The 21,145-nt window shown below is 43.7% G+C and overlaps 1 protein-coding gene and 1 long non-coding RNA gene across 16 annotated transcripts in view; one reads left to right on the top strand and one right to left on the bottom strand.

Moving 5' to 3' along the window:
- AGAP1 (ArfGAP with GTPase domain, ankyrin repeat and PH domain 1) overlaps nucleotides 1–21,145 on the bottom strand; it is a 635,310-nt gene that overhangs the window by 197,440 nt on the left and 416,725 nt on the right. For 2 of the 15 annotated variants that reach the window (XR_008523125.2, XR_008523124.2), the window contains exon 13: nucleotides 2,264–2,424. The exons of 12 other annotated variants lie outside the window; for them this stretch is intronic. Coding sequence is in view for 1 of the 3 variants with exons in the window: in XM_054550022.2 (XP_054405997.1) it covers nucleotides 20,936–20,997 (62 nt within the window). In the remaining 2 variants the exon portion in view is untranslated. Of the gene's footprint in view, nucleotides 1–2,263; nucleotides 2,425–20,016; nucleotides 20,998–21,145 lie in introns of those variants that run through there. One more of the 15 variants, XM_054550022.2, reaches the window with a different exon arrangement.
- LOC134759623 (uncharacterized) lies at nucleotides 13,388–20,261 on the top strand. The gene is made up of 2 exons (XR_010136127.1): nucleotides 13,388–13,768; nucleotides 17,953–20,261. It is a non-coding gene; the product is annotated as an uncharacterized LOC134759623 (long non-coding RNA).

Genomic DNA, 21,145 nt, shown 5'->3' with positions numbered 1-21,145 from the left:
CTGTGATGAAAAATGATTCCATTGTATACTTAATGATTTGAATCAGTTGCTCAACATCAAAATGAATTATTATCTGGTCATACCAATTTTAGACTCAAAAACATAATTAAGTGCCTTTCTCTAAAGCTCAGCCAATCATACCCTGCTGCCAGTGAATTACTGTTAGGTCTATTTGCAGATCTTCGGAGGTATTGGGGCTTTTTAAAAAAAATTTTCTTCCAATTGTTTTAGTTCAGAACCAACTAAGTTCTAAGCTGTCTCAATAGAAGTTTTTCACAGTGCAGGATTTTATAATAAATACGTAGCCCATATTAGCAGTTCTTAAATCTGGCCAATTACCAGAATTTCCTGTGGAGCTTTTTAAAACTAGAGGCTTCAAAAAATACAGATTTTGATTCAGAAGCTCTGGGAATGGGGCTTGGGAAAAGATGCATTTTCAAAAGCACTCCGGTGATTTGGATGAGAAGCCAGAGGCAGGAACCAGGGCTCCCCTCAAACAAGCGGCCTCACTGCGATCCCGTGCAGCACTGGGAAGCCACGGAACCACGAGCTGAAGAGCAGTGTACGAGCCCTACACCCAATCCGCGATTAACAACAATGAGGCACTTGGCTTTGAAGAACAGAGTTCTGCCTTAAAAAAAAGAAAAGATACCTATTTTATGCTGTTGTCTGAACTGAGTACATTCTGAACGTCATAAGGGAAATTATTCATAGGCAGGTCTGCTTGATTCCAGAAAAAAGCCCACAGTGATGCCTCAGGGAGGGAAGGATCGGAAAGTCACAGAGGCTGTGGTCTTCGGACCTACAGAAGCAGCATTGCCAAGAGGCATGCGAGAAATGCAGAATCCCGGGCCCCACCTGCCACCTGCCTCTTAGTAAGATCCCAGGCGATCTGTGTGCACATTAATTAAAAAAACCACTCCAGCCAGAAAGTCACTACCATAAAACAAAAAATCACAACCAAAACTCCACCACGGCAGACCACTGGCATCCAAGGGGCTCAGGTGGGAGGAGCACAGAGCAGTGGCTCGGAAGCCTCGGGTCTGGGCTCCCCTGCTTACATGTAGGGTCTTGAGGCAGTTTCTCATGCCCCCAAGCCCTGATGTTCTGAGAGCTCTATCTCAGGGCATGGGCGTGCCCTAACGTCCTAGAAACACACAGCGTCATTTGGAGCCCACATCTTGAATGACAGTGCCATGTGGTGCTCCCAAGCTTGCTCTTGCACCAGGCCTCGCAGCAGCCGGGGAAGGTGGGCCAGGCATGTGGCATCTTAGAGATATGGAGGAGCAGCCCAGGGCTGGCAACATGGCACTAAGGGGAGCACTCACGCTCTTCCCTGTATTTGCCACGTGCCACCATCGAAGTCACCCTGTGGCTGTCCTCTGCATACTGTGTGCCTTAGCCGGACCCCTATTACAATAGGGCATTCAGATCCCACAGAAGGCAGCATCCCCGAGGAGCAGAGGAGATATTCCCATCTCGGGATCCCCTCCTGGAGCCCGTGCCCACCATGTTCCTGCCACATCCCTTCACATCCCTTCTCTGCCCTGCTCTCCTCCTGGGAAGGCACCCATATGGGCTGCACCTGTTGGCTCCAGCACCTTCTAGCTTCTCACTGGGCTCAACCAATGGTGAGCACGGCAGAAATCTAAAGGAGAGAGGAGGGTGAGGGTGGGTGCTGACTCCAGGGCTCGTTCCCCGAGCAGTTGTCTTGCTGGGTGACCCCCTCTCTCCTTGGCCCTTGGGGCCCATGGGTTGTCCTGGTGCATTTCTGCCAGCCCTGGTGCCTGCACTGTCCTGCGTGCTTCTCTTCCCCTTCTCTCCCTCAATCCCACACATCCACCCATCGAAGGTGAGTTTGGGGAGGAGGCGCCTACCAAGAGTGGCTGCCGGGGCTTCCCTGGCCTGGTTCTGCTTTCATCACGTGAATTCTGAGCAGACAAAAGGCTTCCAGACACTGCTGACGCTGTTATGGTGGGCGAAAGGACTCCCCAAAGGTGGAAAAAGACAATGACAAGATGCCTGCAAGCAGCTGGGGGTGCGGGGTGGGGGGCACCTCCCTTGCTGGGACCCTGACTGCTGTGCCAGGCACTTCTGGGCCTGCTCTACCTGCAAGGACACCTTCTGTGTGGGTAAGATGACAAGGAGGTAATTCCTTCCCCACTGCAATACCCAATCAGACCCCTATCAAGTCATTATTAAGCATGCCATCTGTCCACAGACCTCATTTTATACTAGTTTTAGGCACACAAGGTCCAAATACCTGAAAAACAAAAAGGAATTTCACTGTGTCCGTCTGTCTCTCCATCTTTGGGTCGATGATGACAACATGGCACTCAATAGAGCACCGCTTCTCTTGCTCCTTCTCCCTGGAGAATGGTTCTCCGATGACAACCAGGCCTAGAAACCTTCCAGAACAATTTCCTTTAAAAGGCAGAGGAAAGTATTTCAGTGCATCCATCACTGACTACTTGCAATAAAGCTCCAGAAGTAAGTATCAACACACAGTAAGGAGAGCCAAGTCAATCTCAACCCCAGACAAGGGACCACAAAATGTTCCAATGGAGGTAGCTGATCAAGAACTCATCTTAGGTTTATGAGTTCTTCATCTCAAGGCCAAACGTCACACTGCCAAAAAAGGAAGGGAGAGATTCCTTCAAGCCTACACACTGAGAAACAACAGGACTCTGCTGTGAATGCACTGGTTTTCAAACTTCTGTCTGTCCAGCAAAATACAAGGACAAGTCCAATCCACTGAGATGCTGGTGTAGCAGCTCTGGAGATGTGGCTCAGAGCCCACCTTCTGCCTCCTGAGAGAGTCCCCAAGGAACCAACCTGGAACCTCTGGGGTGACGAACCTCCTGGCAAGACCACACGCTCCTGGCGTCCAGATGGAAGACACCAGACCAGCTATGCACAATCCTTCTGACGGCGGACTCTTAGGGCCCTATAGCTCGTGAAGGCGCCCCAGCCCCAACCACACCCACTTCCCACTGCGGGACTAAACTGAAACAGCATGACTGAATTTGGGCCACATCAAGGTGTATACATGGACAAACAGTGATAAAGGTGAAACTTTCAATCAGATCCACAAACTATCGCCTGACATCCAGGCTGAGCTCATAAAGACATTTTTACTTAGTGGATCATTTTTTTCAAAGTAGAATTAAATTGGGAGATTTCATTTAAAAATTGGCGGTTTCTGGCATCACTTAGAAAATGAAAGCATCTGGGAACTGTAGGCCTGTGTTTATGAACAAAGAGCTGACAGTCTCTCTCTCTCTGGATCTGTCTGAAGGATCTGAGTGGGTTCTGGGGTTGCCCAGGCTCACACCTGCCTCCCCCCACCTCACTGCACTCAACCCACCTCACTCTTGACCTCTGGTCAAGACCTTCCAAAAATATGCGGAGGAGGAGACTCATTCCATAAGCAAAACATTTCCGATTTTCTCTTACGGGAGTAAATCTCTGTTTCAAAATATACCCATTCACTATATTTGAGATCAGTTAAATTTTCTTTCAGAAAAACCAACAAAAGGAAATAAAAGCATTTTCTGTGATAACGCGGAAACGTATTTAACTAAAAAAAATTATACAGGGTCAGAAATATTGTTTCTGGGATCCAAACACAGTACCTGCCTTTCAAGGTAAATGCATGAAGACATCTGCTTAAACTCTGGGCAAACCAGTGGTCCACGGCCTGAGCCACGACACTATGGAAGCTGCCATGCTGGGTTAACAGGCCCATGGAGCATCTTGTGCCACGTGTCAGTGGTCTCAGGCCAGTGGCCACACTTTGAGGCATTTCCACTTACTTTCAGTAAATCCACCCGTCAATGAAACGAACCACCCCCAAATGTGGAGTGTATCTTTCTAATAATCGTGCACATTCCAAATCCAATTATAGTGTTATACTTTCTCATGCTTATTTTCACACAGATACGCATACCAAGTCTAATACGTAATCTCATTTCTGTTCTTGAATGAATGTCATTAACTGATTGACCTACTAATGCTGTCCTGGCATCCAGTTTTGTTATGTAAGCATCAAGCAATACCTGCCCTGTGTTACCACACAGGAGTTTATACCTTTAAGCATAAAAAAAAGCCTCTGTTTAAAATCACTGTATTCTCACTCGAAGTACTCGAGGGCTACTGTTCTCACTCACTGGAATTCATTTCACGTTAATGAGTTATAAATTAAGGCTGAAGGTCTGAAGTCCTCACTTGTGAAAGAAGCTGGATGACTTTTTTGATTGCTTGAGGGGTAAGGATCCTGACATCAAGACCAGCTAGGATACAAGTGCACCAAACACTGTTCTAAACACAGTCCAGGTCAGCCCGAAGCAGTCCTGCCGAGGTGGAGGCCTCATACCCAGCAACCAGGCTGAAGGGCAGGGGACCTAAACCCACGTGGCCACCAACAGTCAACAAAGACACCAAGCTCTGCTGCTACTGTGTTGATTAGCGAAATCACATTTTCACACCTAGACCTAATAGCTAAGAGGGTGACTTCAAGGAAACGCCCGAGTGCTTGCTACCCAGGCATTAAAGTTACTAGTTCAGGAAGGCTGCTAGAACTAGAGCTACATTCAGAAATGCCAGGAGGATTGCAAGGTGCATGGGGTCTGCAGGAAGCCACGCCCCAAACCTCAGCCCCAATAATGCCCAGGAAAGAGAGCCTCTTGATTCCGTCTCCATCAGGGACCACCTCAACACACAGCTGTCTTGCTACAGAATTTCATTCCCGTGTCTAAGGAATAAGATATGAAGCTGGGGTCGTTTAGATGTGGGAGAACTCTGCACACCATCGTTGGAAATGTTCTTTGCAGGCACGTCTGTATTTCCCTAGAAGGAAGAGATTGTAAAAGCCAGATTAGAATGTCCTCCTTCCTGGAGCAGACGAGGTTAAGTCTAACAAGTGGTCCTAATTCACCAACCTCAAGTCACACGCAAATACAAGGGTCTTAAAAGGAAGCTTCTACCCCGGAAGCCGAGGGGACACTTGTACTCGGGGATAAGTACAAGGACGTGGCCTCTTTGGGGGTAAGTACTCTCCACTCTTCCCTTCCCTTCCATCTACTCTCCCTGCCACCACCAGCACATCCCACCTCACTGCTGCTGGCAGCCAGCTCTCCGTGGGCCTCAGTTTCTTCTCTTCTTCTGGATGTGGACACGGGCAGGTGCTCTGCTGTGTTATTTTGCAAGGGATGTCGACAGAGTAAACAGACTGGTACAACAGGGGTGATGTCTACTTTAAGAGGGGGGCACATCTGTTTGCTGTCTGGGACAGTAAATGTCGCTTTCCACGGCAAACTTTGGACAGGTTTGCTTACGTGCTCTTATTAAACACGTGGGGTTTCCTAAGCTCGGGGTTCCTCTTACAACGTGAGTCACTGTGTGTGCTGGTGTCACCCTGTGGGAACTGAGGCTTGGGAAGCCATTGCATGACAATGCTGATACTCTCACTACTGCAATTGCTCCAGGAGACTGTCATTCATCTTGATCCAGGAGTCTCCTCACCCAGGAACCTAGGGCAGGCTAACCTGCTAACTCGTGGGTAGGGGAAGATGGGACCCGGTATGCAGAAGCTGCCGCCTATTCTAACACTGACCTTCTAGCGGGCCAAGCGGCCGCATGGAACTGAGCCCCTACTGCATTGGGCACAATGAAGGAAGGAGTCCCTGTCTTAGGGAACCTACAATCTAGTCTAGTAGAAGGTACACAGCAGATCCACGTGTGGCCCAAACGCACGGCAGAGTAACACAAGAGCAGCCAGAAAGTATGAGGGTCAGGGAGCCCACCCCTGCTGGAAGGTACAGGAGAGTCTCCAGGGGACACTGCAGCTTTTAGACTTTGGAATTAGGCCCATCTAGATAAAGAATAGATGGAAAGGGGAGATACTACCTTAAGTCTACTTAAGACACTACCTTAGACTTAAGGTAGTATCTTGCAAGGGATGTCGACAGAGTGAACAGACTGGTACGACAGGGGTAGTGTCTACTCCCAGCGAGGGGCACAACTGTTTGCTGTCTGGGACAGTAAATGTCGCTTTCCAAGGCAAACTTTGGACAGGCTTGCTTACGTGCTCTTATTAAACATGGGGCTTTCCTAAGCTCGGGGTTGTCCCAGACAACCTACACCGCTCTTTTAATAACTTATCGGATGCAAAGCTTTCATAAAACATTTCAAGTCCACTTCTTTTTTTTTTCCTCCTTTAAGATTTCTCTTCTCCTTTCACATCTTTCAGATTTAAATTATACAGATGCACATAAACATGGCCACCAAAAAGTAGGTGCTAGAACGTTCAGAGCAGCACTGCTCTTAACAGCCCCACGCTGCTGTCCATCACTGTAGGTACATCACGGCACAACGGAACATTACACAATGACAACAATGAACTACTGACATGGGCCACAACTGGGGCGACATCACACACAGAACACAGAGCCAGAGAAAAGCGCGAGAGTGCCAAGTGTTGGATCCTGTCCAAGGACAGGCGAAACCCATCTACGGAGTGAGAAATCAGATGGTGGTCACCCTTGTGAGTGGGGTGGGGTGGGGTGGGGGTGCACGTGACAGGAAGGGGTCCATGAGGGCTGGCTACCTGCTGCTTCTGGATGTGAGCGGCAACCCCTGTAAACGTGGCTATGACTTATGATTCTGTGCGTCTTATGTGTATGTTGTACCAATAACACTTATCCAAAAAACTAGAAAATGTCACTGGAATGGCTTGTGAATGCTGAGGTCAGGTCAGGAAGTGTAAGAGACAGAACAGGGTTGTACAAGGAAACAGTTGTACCAGCAGTAAGTCCTTAAAAAGTGGCCCAGCCCCAAACAGTATACAATGCCGGCTTCAATAGGAAGGCAGTCATAAAAGGACCTTTTCGGCATTGTCCCCCAAATATTATTTGTGTTACCATGAAATACATGACTGACGACCTGGCCCATTCTGAACTCAGAAAGACCGTTTCCTCAAATACCCCATCTTCGGATCAGCTGGGACTCGCCCCGATTAGCAGGGGGCGACTGCATTACCATGCTAATCCATGTCCTCGCTGCGCCACTTCCTTGATATGGATATGTGTGTGTGCTTACTGCGCTGCCTTGATTAGTGCACGCTTCCATGTGTCAAAAGCGCCAGATTCTTTCCAAAGAATAATTTTAGCTGTACTTATATCACTAAAGTGGAAGAGTTGATTTGAAAAGGTACTTACCTCCACCATATGCTATTTTTCTTTAAACAATTTGCATTTCAAAGTGAATATGGCATTTATATCTGAATGAATATCAGTATGTTGCCTGAACTGATCTCAAATGAGCATGAAAAAGATGCTGGTTTTCTATTGAACAAGCATGTTTTCATCCACCAAATGACATCAAAGACAGAATCCCTCTTTTAAGCTATTGGCTTATTACATTAAAAATAGCCTGTTCTGATTTTTAAAAATATACTCTGAAATGATGGCTTTTCATAGCATTCAAATAAAGATTCATCAACCAATCTTTACAATAACAATAACAAAATACAAAAGTTCATTCCCTGCACCTTCCAATTTTGGTCTGTCTTCACAAATAGGACTTAACTGCACCAAAGCATTTAACTAGGAAAATAATAGCTGGCATTTGACTTATTGGTTAAGTAAGCCTGAAAAGAGGAGCAACTCTTGGTGATGGTGATAGGAACTTTCATGTACATAGAAAGAGGGTGGGGAAAAAGCCAAAAAGGATTCTATGAGCACTTGAGTGTAAAACAGACGTTTATTCCCACTGCAGAATTGTATACTTTTTATTTTAACAAATCCTAATTATAGGAATATGATTGACAGGAATTCACCCTGCCCCTATGGAGCCCTCACCCTTAGAAACATCCAGGGATGGCTTTCTTTGGTCCAATCTCATTCATAGACAGCTTCAAATGCTGTAAAAACTCAGTGTGAGCAGCCACCTTGCAAACCCTACAGCTGCACCACACCCGTTCTGTGCATGTGTGGGAAAACCGGGTTCCCTGGAATCACAACTGGATGAAGGAGGCGACGCTAATGGTCACATCACTTCAAACTAGGCCTTCGCCATCTGTTCTGTCCTCTAATTACAAACCCAAAAAGAATATAATTCACAACACTACCATAAAAAGTAAGACACACACGATTTAAGGCCTGTGAAGGGGGCCCATTCACTCCTGTATTTGCATTGGAGATCTGCCTTGCTTTCGGCAAGTGGAATTTCAGGCTGAGAGGATTTTTTTCCAAGGACACATTCAGTATCTTGTAAGATGTAGGCATTCAGGACTCTGCATCCTGTGATACTTGTTTTGTGAAAGAGTACAATTCAACACATCTACTAGGGAGACACAAATCTGGTGTTTCTTGATACCTTTTTTTTTAGTTAGAGATTTTCCATGTTATGTTTATCAAGACAAAGTATAGACAGATGTAATTACTACTAAATACAGCAACGTGGCCAGGCTTAGGATTCCACATCCTGGAATTTCACAGCTCACGGCTCTTTCCTACAATGTAGAAACAGCTCATTGTATGCTGCTTTCTCCCTGTTCTAAATTACGATGTCAAGGAAAAAATAATGGGGGCCTATTTTGTTGTACTGTTAAAATTAACTTGGCAAAAGCACAGATATACAAATAATGTAAACTAAATCCACCAAAATCTCGTCTAACAGATCAATTTTTTACTGAATGTATGCATACATTGTTCTTGGTTATGGCCACAATAAAGATATAACTTTATATACTTCTTTAATATGATTTCCTAACCATTTTCCCCATGTTGTTATGTAATCTTCATAATTTTAGATATGTAACATTATTGATTTAATGTAGATAATTTACATTACCATTTTTCTACTTCTGGATAGTTTTGCTTGTTTCCAATTTCTGACTATAAACAACACTGCAAAGGACATCTTCTACTTTTGAATTTTCCTTAGGAGAAATTCTCAGCAGCGTTATTACTGGAACAAACAGCGTAATATATCTTTCTGATTCGTGATATATGTTGTTAATTAATTTTCTTAATGACCAGTAACTAAAAGAAGATGGAACCTGGGCATCTTTAAAACAATTTAGTCCATAATTTCTAAGTGGCTAATAATAATAATGAAGAAATGGCGATAATGATAACAGTATGCCCCATGTGGTTAATGTAATGATCAAATTATGTAAAGCACTCTGTAAACTGTAAAACCTCTGCAGATATCAGTTATTAATCTCATCAACAGTGGGTTTTCCTATCTCTACAGTTTTTTAGCAAAAGCTTAAAATGGTGATGTTGCTAATCTTGTCTTTAAAATCTAAAATGTCTGAATATTTTCCTCATGTTTCCCTTGTAATGGTGTCTCTTCACGTATGAACTGCACATGCCATCTGCCTCCTGTTTGCTTTAGTGCCGTAGTTGGCATCACTTTGCTTGAGCTTACTCATTCCCTCTGTGAGTACTTACTGAACACCCACCATCAACTAGTGAAGTGCTTGGTGCTGTGGACAACTCCACGGCACGCCCCATCTTCCAGCATCCCAAAGGTCTGATGATCAGAGCGATGCCAATGTTGTCAGAGGTACAGTTTACAAAAGAAAGGAAGGAGAGAAAAAAAAAAAAAAACAACCCTGCGCTTGGGGCACCACGCACACGCAGCGGATGAAGGACATGGCCTGAGAGCAGGTGACAGTGAGCTGGAGCACCAGAGTCATCCCTTCCCTCCCATCCCTGGGTTACTGCTCCATGTTGGGAGTGGCTATCATGTGGCAGTTGGTACAACTCAAGACAAAATATTTGCCATGTCAGACGCTAAGTTCTCATTTAAGTAATTATATTTAGAAATAAGCGTTAAGTATTTATTCTAAAGACAAAGTTGCTTTCTCCAGCCACACAGTTCTACATAACAGAAAAAAGAATATACAGAATCCAGACCCAGTTGCAACGACAAATGTAATGATTACTAAATACATCAACGTGGACATGCAGAATTCAACACCCTAGAATTGGTTCATCATCACTTCCTAAAACGTGGAGTTTTATTCCAACCTTTGCAAAACAATGTGTGCCATTCTCATTTTGCCATTTTTATCTGCTGAAGGAACACATGCTACTCCAGATTCTGACAGTGTTTATGGAGAGAGCCATCGTACGGCTTGTTTGGCCACAATCCATCTCCTGGTATGGGTTATATGGACAAGCTGATGCAACAGCGAGGATGAGGGGTGTAAGCATTATGAAAACGGAGAAGAAAAGAATTTTTCTTTGTCTGATGTCTTCCTTTGCCATGAATAACGGTTCCATCTTTACAATGTTCTTTCTCCTTTATATGATAAATGCAACAGGTGTGTTTTTTTTTTAACATAAAATTCATTTTCATTTGACAACACTGTTTTGAGGGGAGCGTTCCCTGGTCATCTCTGAATTTTACAGTCCCCTTCCAGGAGCAGGTGGCCACGCAGCTCTACCCTGAGAAGTATTCACTACTGATTCTTTCTCTGCCTTCCAGTTCTTACAAAATGATCTCACAACTGAATCCAGCAATGACACAGGGAAGACAGAGCACCAAGGAGTACCCCGGGCTCATAAGTCTGATAACATGAGGCGGGTTTTACAGGTTTGCTGGTTGGGATGTTACCGGGTTTGACCACTCCCTAGAAATATTCCAGAAAGACAAACGCTCACTATATGAGTGGTAACTCAAAACAATGGGCCGCAAGGTTTCGAGATGGAAAAATGTCACGATTACTTCAAAAAACTCTCCTCTGTCAGTGTGGGAAAGGACTGCAGAAAGCAGGAAAGCCATGGACTCAACTCTAGCCTGGAAGAACCAGAAGCCTTTCCCAAGGCCTCGGATCTCCCTGGCCCCTGGGGCTGGCAGCTGGCTCCCTGGTGAAGGTGGCCCGGGTAATTCACAGACGCTCTTCCGGGCACCTCCTCTTTCCCACAGCTGACCCTGCAGACCACTTCACTGGTCTCGGAAGCATCAGTTCAGCAGCTGAAACACTATTCCTCATCGCCCACACACATTTTTGAGAGAAAAAAAGTTTTTGAAGCACCTTTTATTTACTTGTAGGCACACCTGTTACCACATCCAATTCAGGGTCCTGGCCATCCCCTGATTATGTCTCAGCTGAAATCATCAGGAATCAAGTTGCTTTAGTTGGTTCTTTCAGAAAAGAACACTCCACTTAGAGTTCAAATAATTGAAGCTATCCTTAAATTGGAAGTACGATACTTACTTCTGAATTGCACACCAATGCTCAGGACCACAGAGGGCTACTACAGGGAACATTATCTGCAGGAAACCAACTAATCTCCTTAACATCCATCACTTACATTTCACATGATGGGTAACATGCAGGAATATATACTTAATGAAAAAATAATTGCTAGGTCACAAAACTAAGAGAGGATAACAAAGAAAGAGAAGTAACGGTGTATGCCTCAAAGAGTTTACAATTTAATGATGGAAACAATATCACACGAATTTGCCTAAACCTCAGTGGGAGCAATGTATAAACACAGAAACAACTAATAGTGAGAACGCATTACTCATAAGAGCTGAAGATGCTGCAATTCTTAAAAAGAACTAAGATGAACTTTAGTGTCTTCTAATGTCAGATTTAGCTAACTTCCTGACGTCTGAGAAGCCTCACAAAACATTAACATTTTCCCTAAAAATTGTTAAATAGACATTAAAACCAATTCCAACAAAACCTGGTTTATGAAAGCAGATATCGCATGCTACTGATATTGAGGTTTTATTTCAGAAAAATAATTCTCAACCAGTAAGGCTTCCGTTTGCAAATGGTCTACCAAGGTGCTAGAAGGGTACTTAGCAGAAGCTTCCAATTTATATATCAGAGGTTGTAACCAAGATCCGATGTGTGGGAAACTCCCGGGTGACCTCGGTCGACATGAGTGGGAAGCAAGGATCTGTGTTCCACCAAGCCTTGGCCACACCGCATGCTGGCAGGGGACAGGTGTGGACTGACACTGCTCATCCAGGGCCTACAACAGACTCCGGACTCCAGAGTTATTATAATGTTTTCTAGATCGTTTGAAACTAAACAAAGAAAAACTTTCTTTCCATGAGACAACAACGGGTCTAGTTTTGATGTTGCGTTATTTTTTTTTAATAGCTATTACCACTGTAACAGCAGCTTCGCGACTCCGCGTCTGCAGTGTGAGCAGTTTTGATAAACAGCCTCTGCGGGCCACACAACGGGGATAATGTATCCTTAAGTACCGCCAATGAGCTGCCATTCTGCACAGCCAATTACTTCTGTGCGTCTGTCACTCAAAGGAAAAATGACTGAGCCCATTAGATCAAACCTTTGTCACTGTTCCTAATGCACTCTTAGGCCTCATTAATCTCCGGGAGCAGCAACAGAGCCGCCGGTGCCTCATTGCCTCCCCCGAACAGGCCCACGTGAAGCCTCTCATCTCTCCCCCAAGTGCACCACGTTAATCAAGCTCTCCTTATTACCCCGGTCCCTGTCACGGCGGAGAGCGCTCCCTCTTAAATGCTCTCATTATGACCCATCTTTAGAGCCGGCTAAGTGGAAAAAAAGAGAGAGGGAGAGAGGGAGAAAAAGGACGAGAGAGAAAGAGGAGAGGAAAAAGCAAGTCCGATCACATTAATATTCATGACAATAATTAGTATTCTAGGTCACTGAATATTCATGCTATTAGTTTGGTTTTTTATGGGTTTGCTGGATGTCCTGATTGCTGAAGTGTGGAGAAAACAGCATGGTTGAGACTTTAGATGTCAACGGCAGTTCAATACTCAAAACACATTTGCTGTCCCCGCCTCCCCCACCTCCCCTGGAAAATCAGCTTCAACCCTCCTGACGGCTTTAATATTTCGAAACTGCTGGGGGCCTCAAGTGGGGAAGCGGGGGGGATGTGGAGGAGAAGGGGAAAGGTTTCCTTTGACAAAGGTCTAAGCATCAATCTGGTTAGGATAAAAACATATCCATAGTTGCAAAAACCCAACAAAGACACACTTTAGAGACAAGAAGGTATCTGTCATCCTAGAACAAAAATGTCACAACCAGGAGTTACAGAATAAAGTGACCACAGGACACAGAACTGGAGCAGATAGCTCCATGGAGATCCATGAAAGTCCGGAAGAGCATTTCTTCTGTCTGCCCCCTCGCTGCCATGATAGCGGGATGCTGTCTGTTGGGGAGCATGGGTTTGTGAAGTCTAAGCCCTACGTCCATTACGTCTACTCAAAGGCTATGTCAACGCTTTATTGTATTTGAAAAATTAATTCAAGAACATAATTTCTTTCCCCTCTTCCTTGCTTCTGGCATAACCATTATGATGAATTAATGATGTAATTCTGTGAAGTCAGCATCAGCCAAGCTTTTCAAAGGAATGCCTTGTGTTCTCCACAGAACAGAGGTGGACATCATTTCCCCATTTTAAAAACAAGGAAGCTGGGGTTTAGTGAGACAACTTCAGAAGGGTCTGAGACAGGAGAAATGGGATTCTATTCAGTGATTTGGACTCTGAAACCCTTGCTCTTGGACATTATGTTTTCCTGCTCTCTAATTAAATGCGAAAATAACTGTGGAAGCTAATACAACTCTGCGTTGTTACATGTGGATACAGCTTCACCAAACTAGGCTGGCCAAACATTCACGTCAGAAAATACCTTGACGTTTTACCTCCTTCTCTGGACCTACAACTGAAATTCAAGTTGGGAAGATTCTCCAAAATGTGGCTTCTGGTGGATCCTCATTAGAATGGCAACTTAAGACAATGTAAGTTCCAGGCCAAAAGAATGGAAGTGGATAATGGCCATGCACATCTTGAGAAGCCAGTGACCTTGAATGAGGAAGGGAAGGTTTAACCAGGCCTGAATATCTTTTGGATGCTTCTTTTTTTTCTGGAGTAGACCCTTAAGTAATTTTTTCAAAACCCTTTAAGATGGAGATGTTGTATAGCCTTGTATGTCGTCTAAAGATGTCTTTTTTTCTGTCTTCATTTGATTAGTAGTCGTCTTTGCATAGGCTTCTAGGTTCAGAATTATTTGTCCTTAGGAGGGAATATTTCCATTATATTTAAGAATGCATGTTGCTCTTGAGAAGTCTACAGTCAGATTTCTCTTCTTTTGTAGGTAACCTTGTTGTTCTCCTATTTTTGGTGTGTTTTAAGATTTTATTTGTGTTTTTGCAGAGCCTCCTCTCCCATCCAACTTGATACTTGACTCTTCAGATATCCTTCCTTGCTTCTAGCATATATATTCTTCTGTTATATCTTTGACTACCAACATGTCTTTAGCCATGTTCTTTACCATATTTATCTACTGAATTTTTTATTTTTGCAATCTTTATTTATAAAACTCTTTCTCCTATAGTATTTTCACATACTCTTTATTTTTTTGACACAGGCCTCACTCTGTTGCCCAGGCTGGAGTACAGTGGCATGATCATGGCTCACTGCAGCCTTGACCTCTTGGGCTCAAGCTATCCTCCCACCTCAGCCTCCCCTGGGACCACAGGCACTCGCCACTATGCCCAGCTAATTTTCGCATTTTTTGTAAAGACAGGGTTTCACCATGTTGCCCAGACTGGTCTTGAACTCTTGGGCTCAGGTGATCTACCTGCCTCAGCCTCTCAAAGTGCTGGGATTACAGGCATGAGCCACCACACCCAGCCAAACGCATGCTCTCTGTTTGCCTCATTTTATGAGTATCATTAATAACTAACCTATTAAATTCTTCTGTTGATAGGAGTTATAATTTCCTTTTAAATTCTCTTTCACCAAAATGTCACTCTTTTTCCTAAGATCAGTTATCCTTCACATTTTACTGTTGGTTCCCACAAACATCTTCATTGTCCATTATCTACGAATAAGAGCATGTGGGTTGATAAGGCAGATGAAGGGGTTTTCTCTGCAGCCTTGGCCAACCAGAAGGCTGGTTGTGGGCTCTGAGCAGGTGTATGGCCCATGCTGACTGGTGGGTTTCATTTAGACCTACCGTGTGGGGGGCTGTGAGCTGGCTGGTGCACTTCATACCACCTACGGTCAGGGCTGCCTTGCCTCTCCATTTCTTTCTCTTCCTGAGACTGAGGATGTTTGAGTTTCACAATCATCTCTGTTCCTCTTTGGAGCACCAGCATCCACATCAAAAGGTTCTGCTCTCCCTAGGCATGCTGCCTGTTCCGATGCATGCTCTCTTGGGGGTGTCAGTGGCAGGGACAACACTGGCCAGCTCTCCTTGCTTTCGTTGCACAGCCTGCTGCTGTGCCCCAGCCCACTCCTGAACTCCACCACCGCCACAAGGAACCCAGAGCCACCCCATCACCATTGCAGCTCCTCTGCTCTCCTCAATGCATGACCCCCAGAGGGTGGTCTGAGCCTAGTCATCAGCAGTGCACAAGGCAGCTGCTCTGACAGTGCGTGTTTCTTCCTCTCTCCAAAGCCCATGGCAAAAACTGACATGAAGATGACCACATTTCCAGCATTTTAAAGTGTGAAATGTAGTCACTATTTCAATACAGGCAAATCACTTCCCAAATGCTAGGAATACCCCACCCCCGAGCCCCTCCAGGTATTTTCTATTCAATTGCCCCATGTGTCCCTTCAGCACTTATCACTCCTTACAACGATCTTACTTGTGTGTTTATCTTTGGACTCCTCCACCCCCACTTGAGTGTAAGGCTCTTGGAGACACGTCTTGTCCTCCCCCCACCCCAATATCCAGAGCATTAATCAAGGGTGGGCATACAGCAGACTCAATAACGATGGAGATGAATGGCACAGGAGGCAACACAATCCAGTCTCTGTATCAGTAAACTGGTGGCATACAGTTAGGCATTACAGTATTTGAAATATGGAATGCATTATGACTGTGTGCTAGAGAATCAACAGAAACATCCAATAGCTATTCCAACTAACAAGAGTTCAGCAAGATGGCTGAATATAGAAAATACAAAAATTAGGAGTGTTCTTATTTCTTACCAATTAGATGACATAATAGACCCACCCCTCTAAAAAAGATTAGCTTCACAATACACCAAAAATTATAAACAGAATAGATTAACAAGACATGTCCAGCATCTAAATGAAAAAAAAAAAATGCTGAACTTTGCTGGAGGCTATAATACAAATCTGAATAAATTGGGAAAGAATAGTGTTCCACGATAAGGAACTCAACACAGTAAGATGCCACTTCCTCCACAATTCATAGCTTAAAAGCAATGCCAGTTAAAAGCCATGATAGAATTGTTTTCATTATTTTATTTACATGCCCGTATCAGCCTCAGGAGGTCCTGATGTCATGTGCAACAATGAGGGGATTATTTTGATCAAGGAGGAGAAGGTTTCAAGTTACTCTTTAGTTCATTTGAGAAAAATAAGCAGGTAGCAGTAGCCAAGAAAAACTGGAAGATAAAAGAGAAATATTCAACTGTGTTATACTACCAGATACAAATGGAGTCATACATCTAAGACACTGTGGTAAATCTACATAAGGTAAGACAATGCAGGGATACCAGGTCTCGGAACACATCTGAGAGGCCAGAAACACAGCCCATTTGATGAAGTGATTGAGTTCTACAACAAAGGCAACATATGGAATTAATAGGGAAAGAAAAAAAATTCAACAAAGAGAAAAAGGACAGTTGATTATTTATTTGAATAAAAAATTCAATTAGATTTCTGTCACACACAATAGACACAAACAAATTAAAGGTGGATTAGGGGCTAAATACATGCATATACATGTATACACACACATACATACAGATATATATGCATATACATATATTCACACACATAAACACATACATGTATTTTTTAAGGGAAAAAAACAATAAAATTAAAACTTAGAAGTATACATATATAAACTCTGATCTGGTTTCAAGATTATGAAAGGCTTTCTAAATAGCTTAAAGTAGAAATCACAACAGTAAAAGATAATCTGATTATAAATAAAAAAGAGGGAAAACCTTTTCATGTAAAGAAGAGCATAAAATTTAAAAGGCAAATAATAAACTGGGGAAATACCTGCAAAATATATTCATACCCTAAATATACAAAGAGTTCTTAGATATCAACAAGAAAAAGACAAGAACCTAGTGCAAAAATGGGCAAAAGATATACCTAAACAATTAATTACAACGTTAAGAAATACATACAGCTAATACATGTGAGCTGTTCAACTTCATTACCGATTGAAGAAATCCAAATAAACAAAACATGAGGTATTTTTATGGCTCATCAGATTAGCATAAATTCTAACAATAATATTAGTAGCATTAGCAAGTGTGTGAGGTGAAACGGGTGATGGCTATGGATGGGAAGAGTTTTCATGTAAAAACTTTTAGAAGTTAATTTGGAAATGTGTATCAAGAACCCTGTAAATGGTTATACCAACCGAATGAATCATTCCATATATGGACAGTTATTCCAAAGCAATAATAAGTGTTATCCACAAAGATTTAGGCTCATACATATATCAGGTCTCTGTGAATGCAAGTTATGAGAAGAGAAGGCATAAAATGTTGATCTAATTCAATCACATTAAGAAAATGAATACAAAAATGAAAATACAAAGAAAGAAAACCCTCCAGTTCACCCAGAACTGAGACAAAACAAATGAGTCAGGAGTGAAGAATAAGGTTAAGTATTCAATTTTTTGGCAAAAACAGCTCTCTAATACCTATTTTTAGCTGGAAGTCCGTCTCTGAAATGTAGCCTCAATCTATTTCAGATTGAATTTGCTGTGTTGGAATTCCTCAGGTGAGAGGACATTTTGTGAATGATGATTTTAGACACAAGAAACTCAATTTTCAAAGAGTATAAAAACTCAAATCCCCAAACGCTTTAATTCCTTAAGCAAGAAAGAATGTATCACTTTACAGATTCATGTTCACGTTTAGAGGAGGTGAATGCAAATTAAAATTTCCCAAGATTTTAATGAAGCTGCTTCCTCTTACAGAAGTGCCTCCGCCCATGGCTTATTCTTAGAACCCAAGAATGAAGCTGAGCAATCAACAGGGAGCTGCCATCTGAGGATCTGTGCCCTCCTGCTGCACACCAGCTGATGACTGCACCCGCATGCTTGGTCAGCGTGCCACTTCCCTTAGCACTGCTGTGGCCACGAGGCATCTTCTTCTTCCCAAAGTGGCAACGCCTTTGTGCTAAGGTCATACCCCCACTTCTCTATCCCTAGTTGGAATCCAGAGAAGAGGGAAAGTCAGCCAGGCCCCTGTGTGGGATTAACCTGTTTGAGGGTTGCGGAGATGTCCTGTTACACACTGAGGGCTGTGACCATGGAAAAGGAATTTCAATCTCGTCGCAACCCTCCCATTTGCCCAACAGGGGCTCTTAAAGAGAATGAAACTGGGCAATGGGAAATGCCTTCCAAGGACACACAACTCACTCCCTCAAAGAGAAAGGCCCATGCAACAGCCAACACCATCAAATATGGTACGGTTTATAGGGCCTTTGTATTATCTACTTATAATCACACATTAGTGTTTCCCTTAGGACAAAAGTGGTATTTGGCTCCAAGGAACTAAGTCTCAAGATTAGGAAGTTCAAAATCCTACTTTTACACAGTGAACACTTCTTCACAGAATTGGTGCCCCTCCTTCATATCTGTGTGCCTCGCAAATTCCTATCCTTTATTCAAACTCAGCAGGTATCCCCTATTCCTTGAAGCCTGGCCCACCTCCTGGGGAGCCGACCGCAGCATCACTGGGTCTCCAAGCCCTGCCCTTTACACAGCCCTCCTGGGGCCTGTGGCTCCGTGCGGCCTCCATCTACTTGTCTTTCTCCCCAACAACAGGGGAGAGTCTTGAGGGCGGGAACTGTGTCTCAGGCACACATTAGAAACTCCACGAATGGCATGATTTAGCCGTTCCACAATGTACACATAATTCAAAACACCATGTTACAAAGATAAATAAATTTTTATTTAAGTTAAATTAATTCTATTTAATACATTTTTATCAATTTAAAATTATAAAAATGAAACTCAATAAATGCTTGTTGACTTAAATAACTAGATGACTAGATGTGATGGGTCAGAAGGGGAGGTGGAAATGGAAGAATTCTAGAGGTTAGGGACTCCATATCTACAGTGCGCACAATTTCTGGCACAAAATAGGTGCTTGATACATTTTTTTTTTTTTTTTGAGACAGAGTCTCACTCTGTCGCGCAGGCTGGAGTGCAGTGGTGTGATCTCGGCTCACTGCAACCTCCGCCTCCTGGGTTTAAGCGATGCCCCTGCCTTAGCCTCCTGAGTAGCTGGGATTACAGGCACGCACCACCACACCCAGCTAATTTTTGTATTTTTAGTAGAGATGGGGTTTCACCATGTTGGACAGGCTGGTCTTGAACTTCTGACCTCAGGTGATTCACCCACCTTGGCCTCCCAAAGTGCTGGAGTTACAAGCGTGAGCCACCGCACCCGGCCTATAGATATTTTTTGAATAAATGCAAGAGTTTATGTAATGTACTAATGCAATAAAGCCTTCAGCATTTTACTCACTACGGATTGTTTTTTTCTTTCTTGTGCCCTTCTTTTCTCTCTTCCCATCCCATAGTTAGCACACCGCTCTAATAAGAAAAATCTCACGGATGTCTTGGAAGAAAGGTTGGCAGGTCATAGAAGCCCCTGTAAAAATACTGTTATCACTTTTTTGGGAGGCACTAAAGACTCCTTTAGCATAAAGCCAGTTTTAATTTTGATTAGAAACAACAGCTTGTGTTTGTATCCAGCTTTCCCAGCACTTTCATGTTGTCTCCTCTGACACTGCCCCCCTGCAACACAGGCAGGCCAGGCAAGAGCACCCCAATGTGGTGGGAAAGAACCAGCTCAGTGACTGCCTAACACTGCGCAGCGGAGCCCAGGATGGTGGACCCAAATTTGAACTCCTCTGTACCATCTTGCTCTCACCTACCAGTGTCGTTCATGCCTCAGAACCAGGCGGTCAGTACCATCCCTCTTTAAAAGCACTTGATGTTTCAGAAGAGGAAAGTGCAGCATTAAAGACCAGAAACTCTCGTAGGAGAGAAATCTGTTTTTTTTTTTTTGAGATAGAGTCTCGCTGTCACCCAGGCTGGAGTGCAGTGGTGCAATCACGGTTCACTGCAACCTCCGCCTCCCAGGTTCAAGCGATTCTTCTGCCTCAGCCTCCCAAGTAGCTGAGATTACAGGCACCCGACACCACGCCTGGCTAATTTTTGTATTTTTAGTAGAGACAGGGTTTCACCAGGTTGGCCAGGCTGGTCTCGAACTCCTGACCTCAGGCGATCCACCCGCCTCAGCCTCCCAAAGTGCTGGGATTACAGGCATGAGCCACTGCGCCTAGCCAGAAATCTGTTTTAAGACTGGATGTAGGTGGGAGAGAAGAAAGTTCTGGACTTTCCACTGGAAAAAATGCAAAATTCTTGAAGGGATTTCCCCATGTTGAAGGAGCCTGACTGTATGTGTGTGTATGGGAGGGCTCAAGAGGATCTTCACCTTATCTCTGATGAGCAGGCACGGGAAGGTTCATGACACAGGGCAATTATTCGCAAAAACGTAAATAAAATGAACAATGTCATTTTGGATGGCTGGCAACTGGGCACAGGGGCCAGGAATTTCTAAACACATCAACATTTGAGAAAATACAGCTTTCTCTGATCCTGAATGAAAAAAAAAACATTTCCTTTAAAAGAGAATACTGAGAACTAAAGTTGCATTAAAGAACGGCAGATAATTAAAATACAATAACACAAAATTTACATTTTATATAGGTTAAGTGGTTTCCTCTGAATCTTGCTCCGAATGGTTTTTCCACTTTCATATATACAGTTATCAGAAATGAGTTAATCTTTGACACTTTAACATTAATTCACGTTTTTCAGAAGGCCCTTAAAAACCCAGTTCACATGTTAAACTTCACTTTCCACTATGCAGCCCTGGGAAGGCCTAGACGCATGGTTTTTGCAGCTGTGACTCAAAGCACCATTTGCTCGCTGGCATTTGCGGAACTGAAAGTTTAAAGGAAATGATCAGCCACAGAAAGTAATAAGGTTTCTAAACCTTAATCTGTAACGTGATAGTTACCGTCTCCACTTAACCTAAGAGTCCAACACTGTCCTCAAGCCTGGACCATCTGTTGCTGTTGAACTTGATTTG

Source organism: Pongo abelii, chromosome 11, assembly GCF_028885655.2.
Source record: "Pongo abelii isolate AG06213 chromosome 11, NHGRI_mPonAbe1-v2.0_pri, whole genome shotgun sequence".
NCBI lineage: Eukaryota > Metazoa > Chordata > Mammalia > Primates > Hominidae > Pongo > Pongo abelii.
Note: the sequence above shows the minus strand (reverse complement) of the source record. Positions and strands in the feature narration are given on the sequence as shown.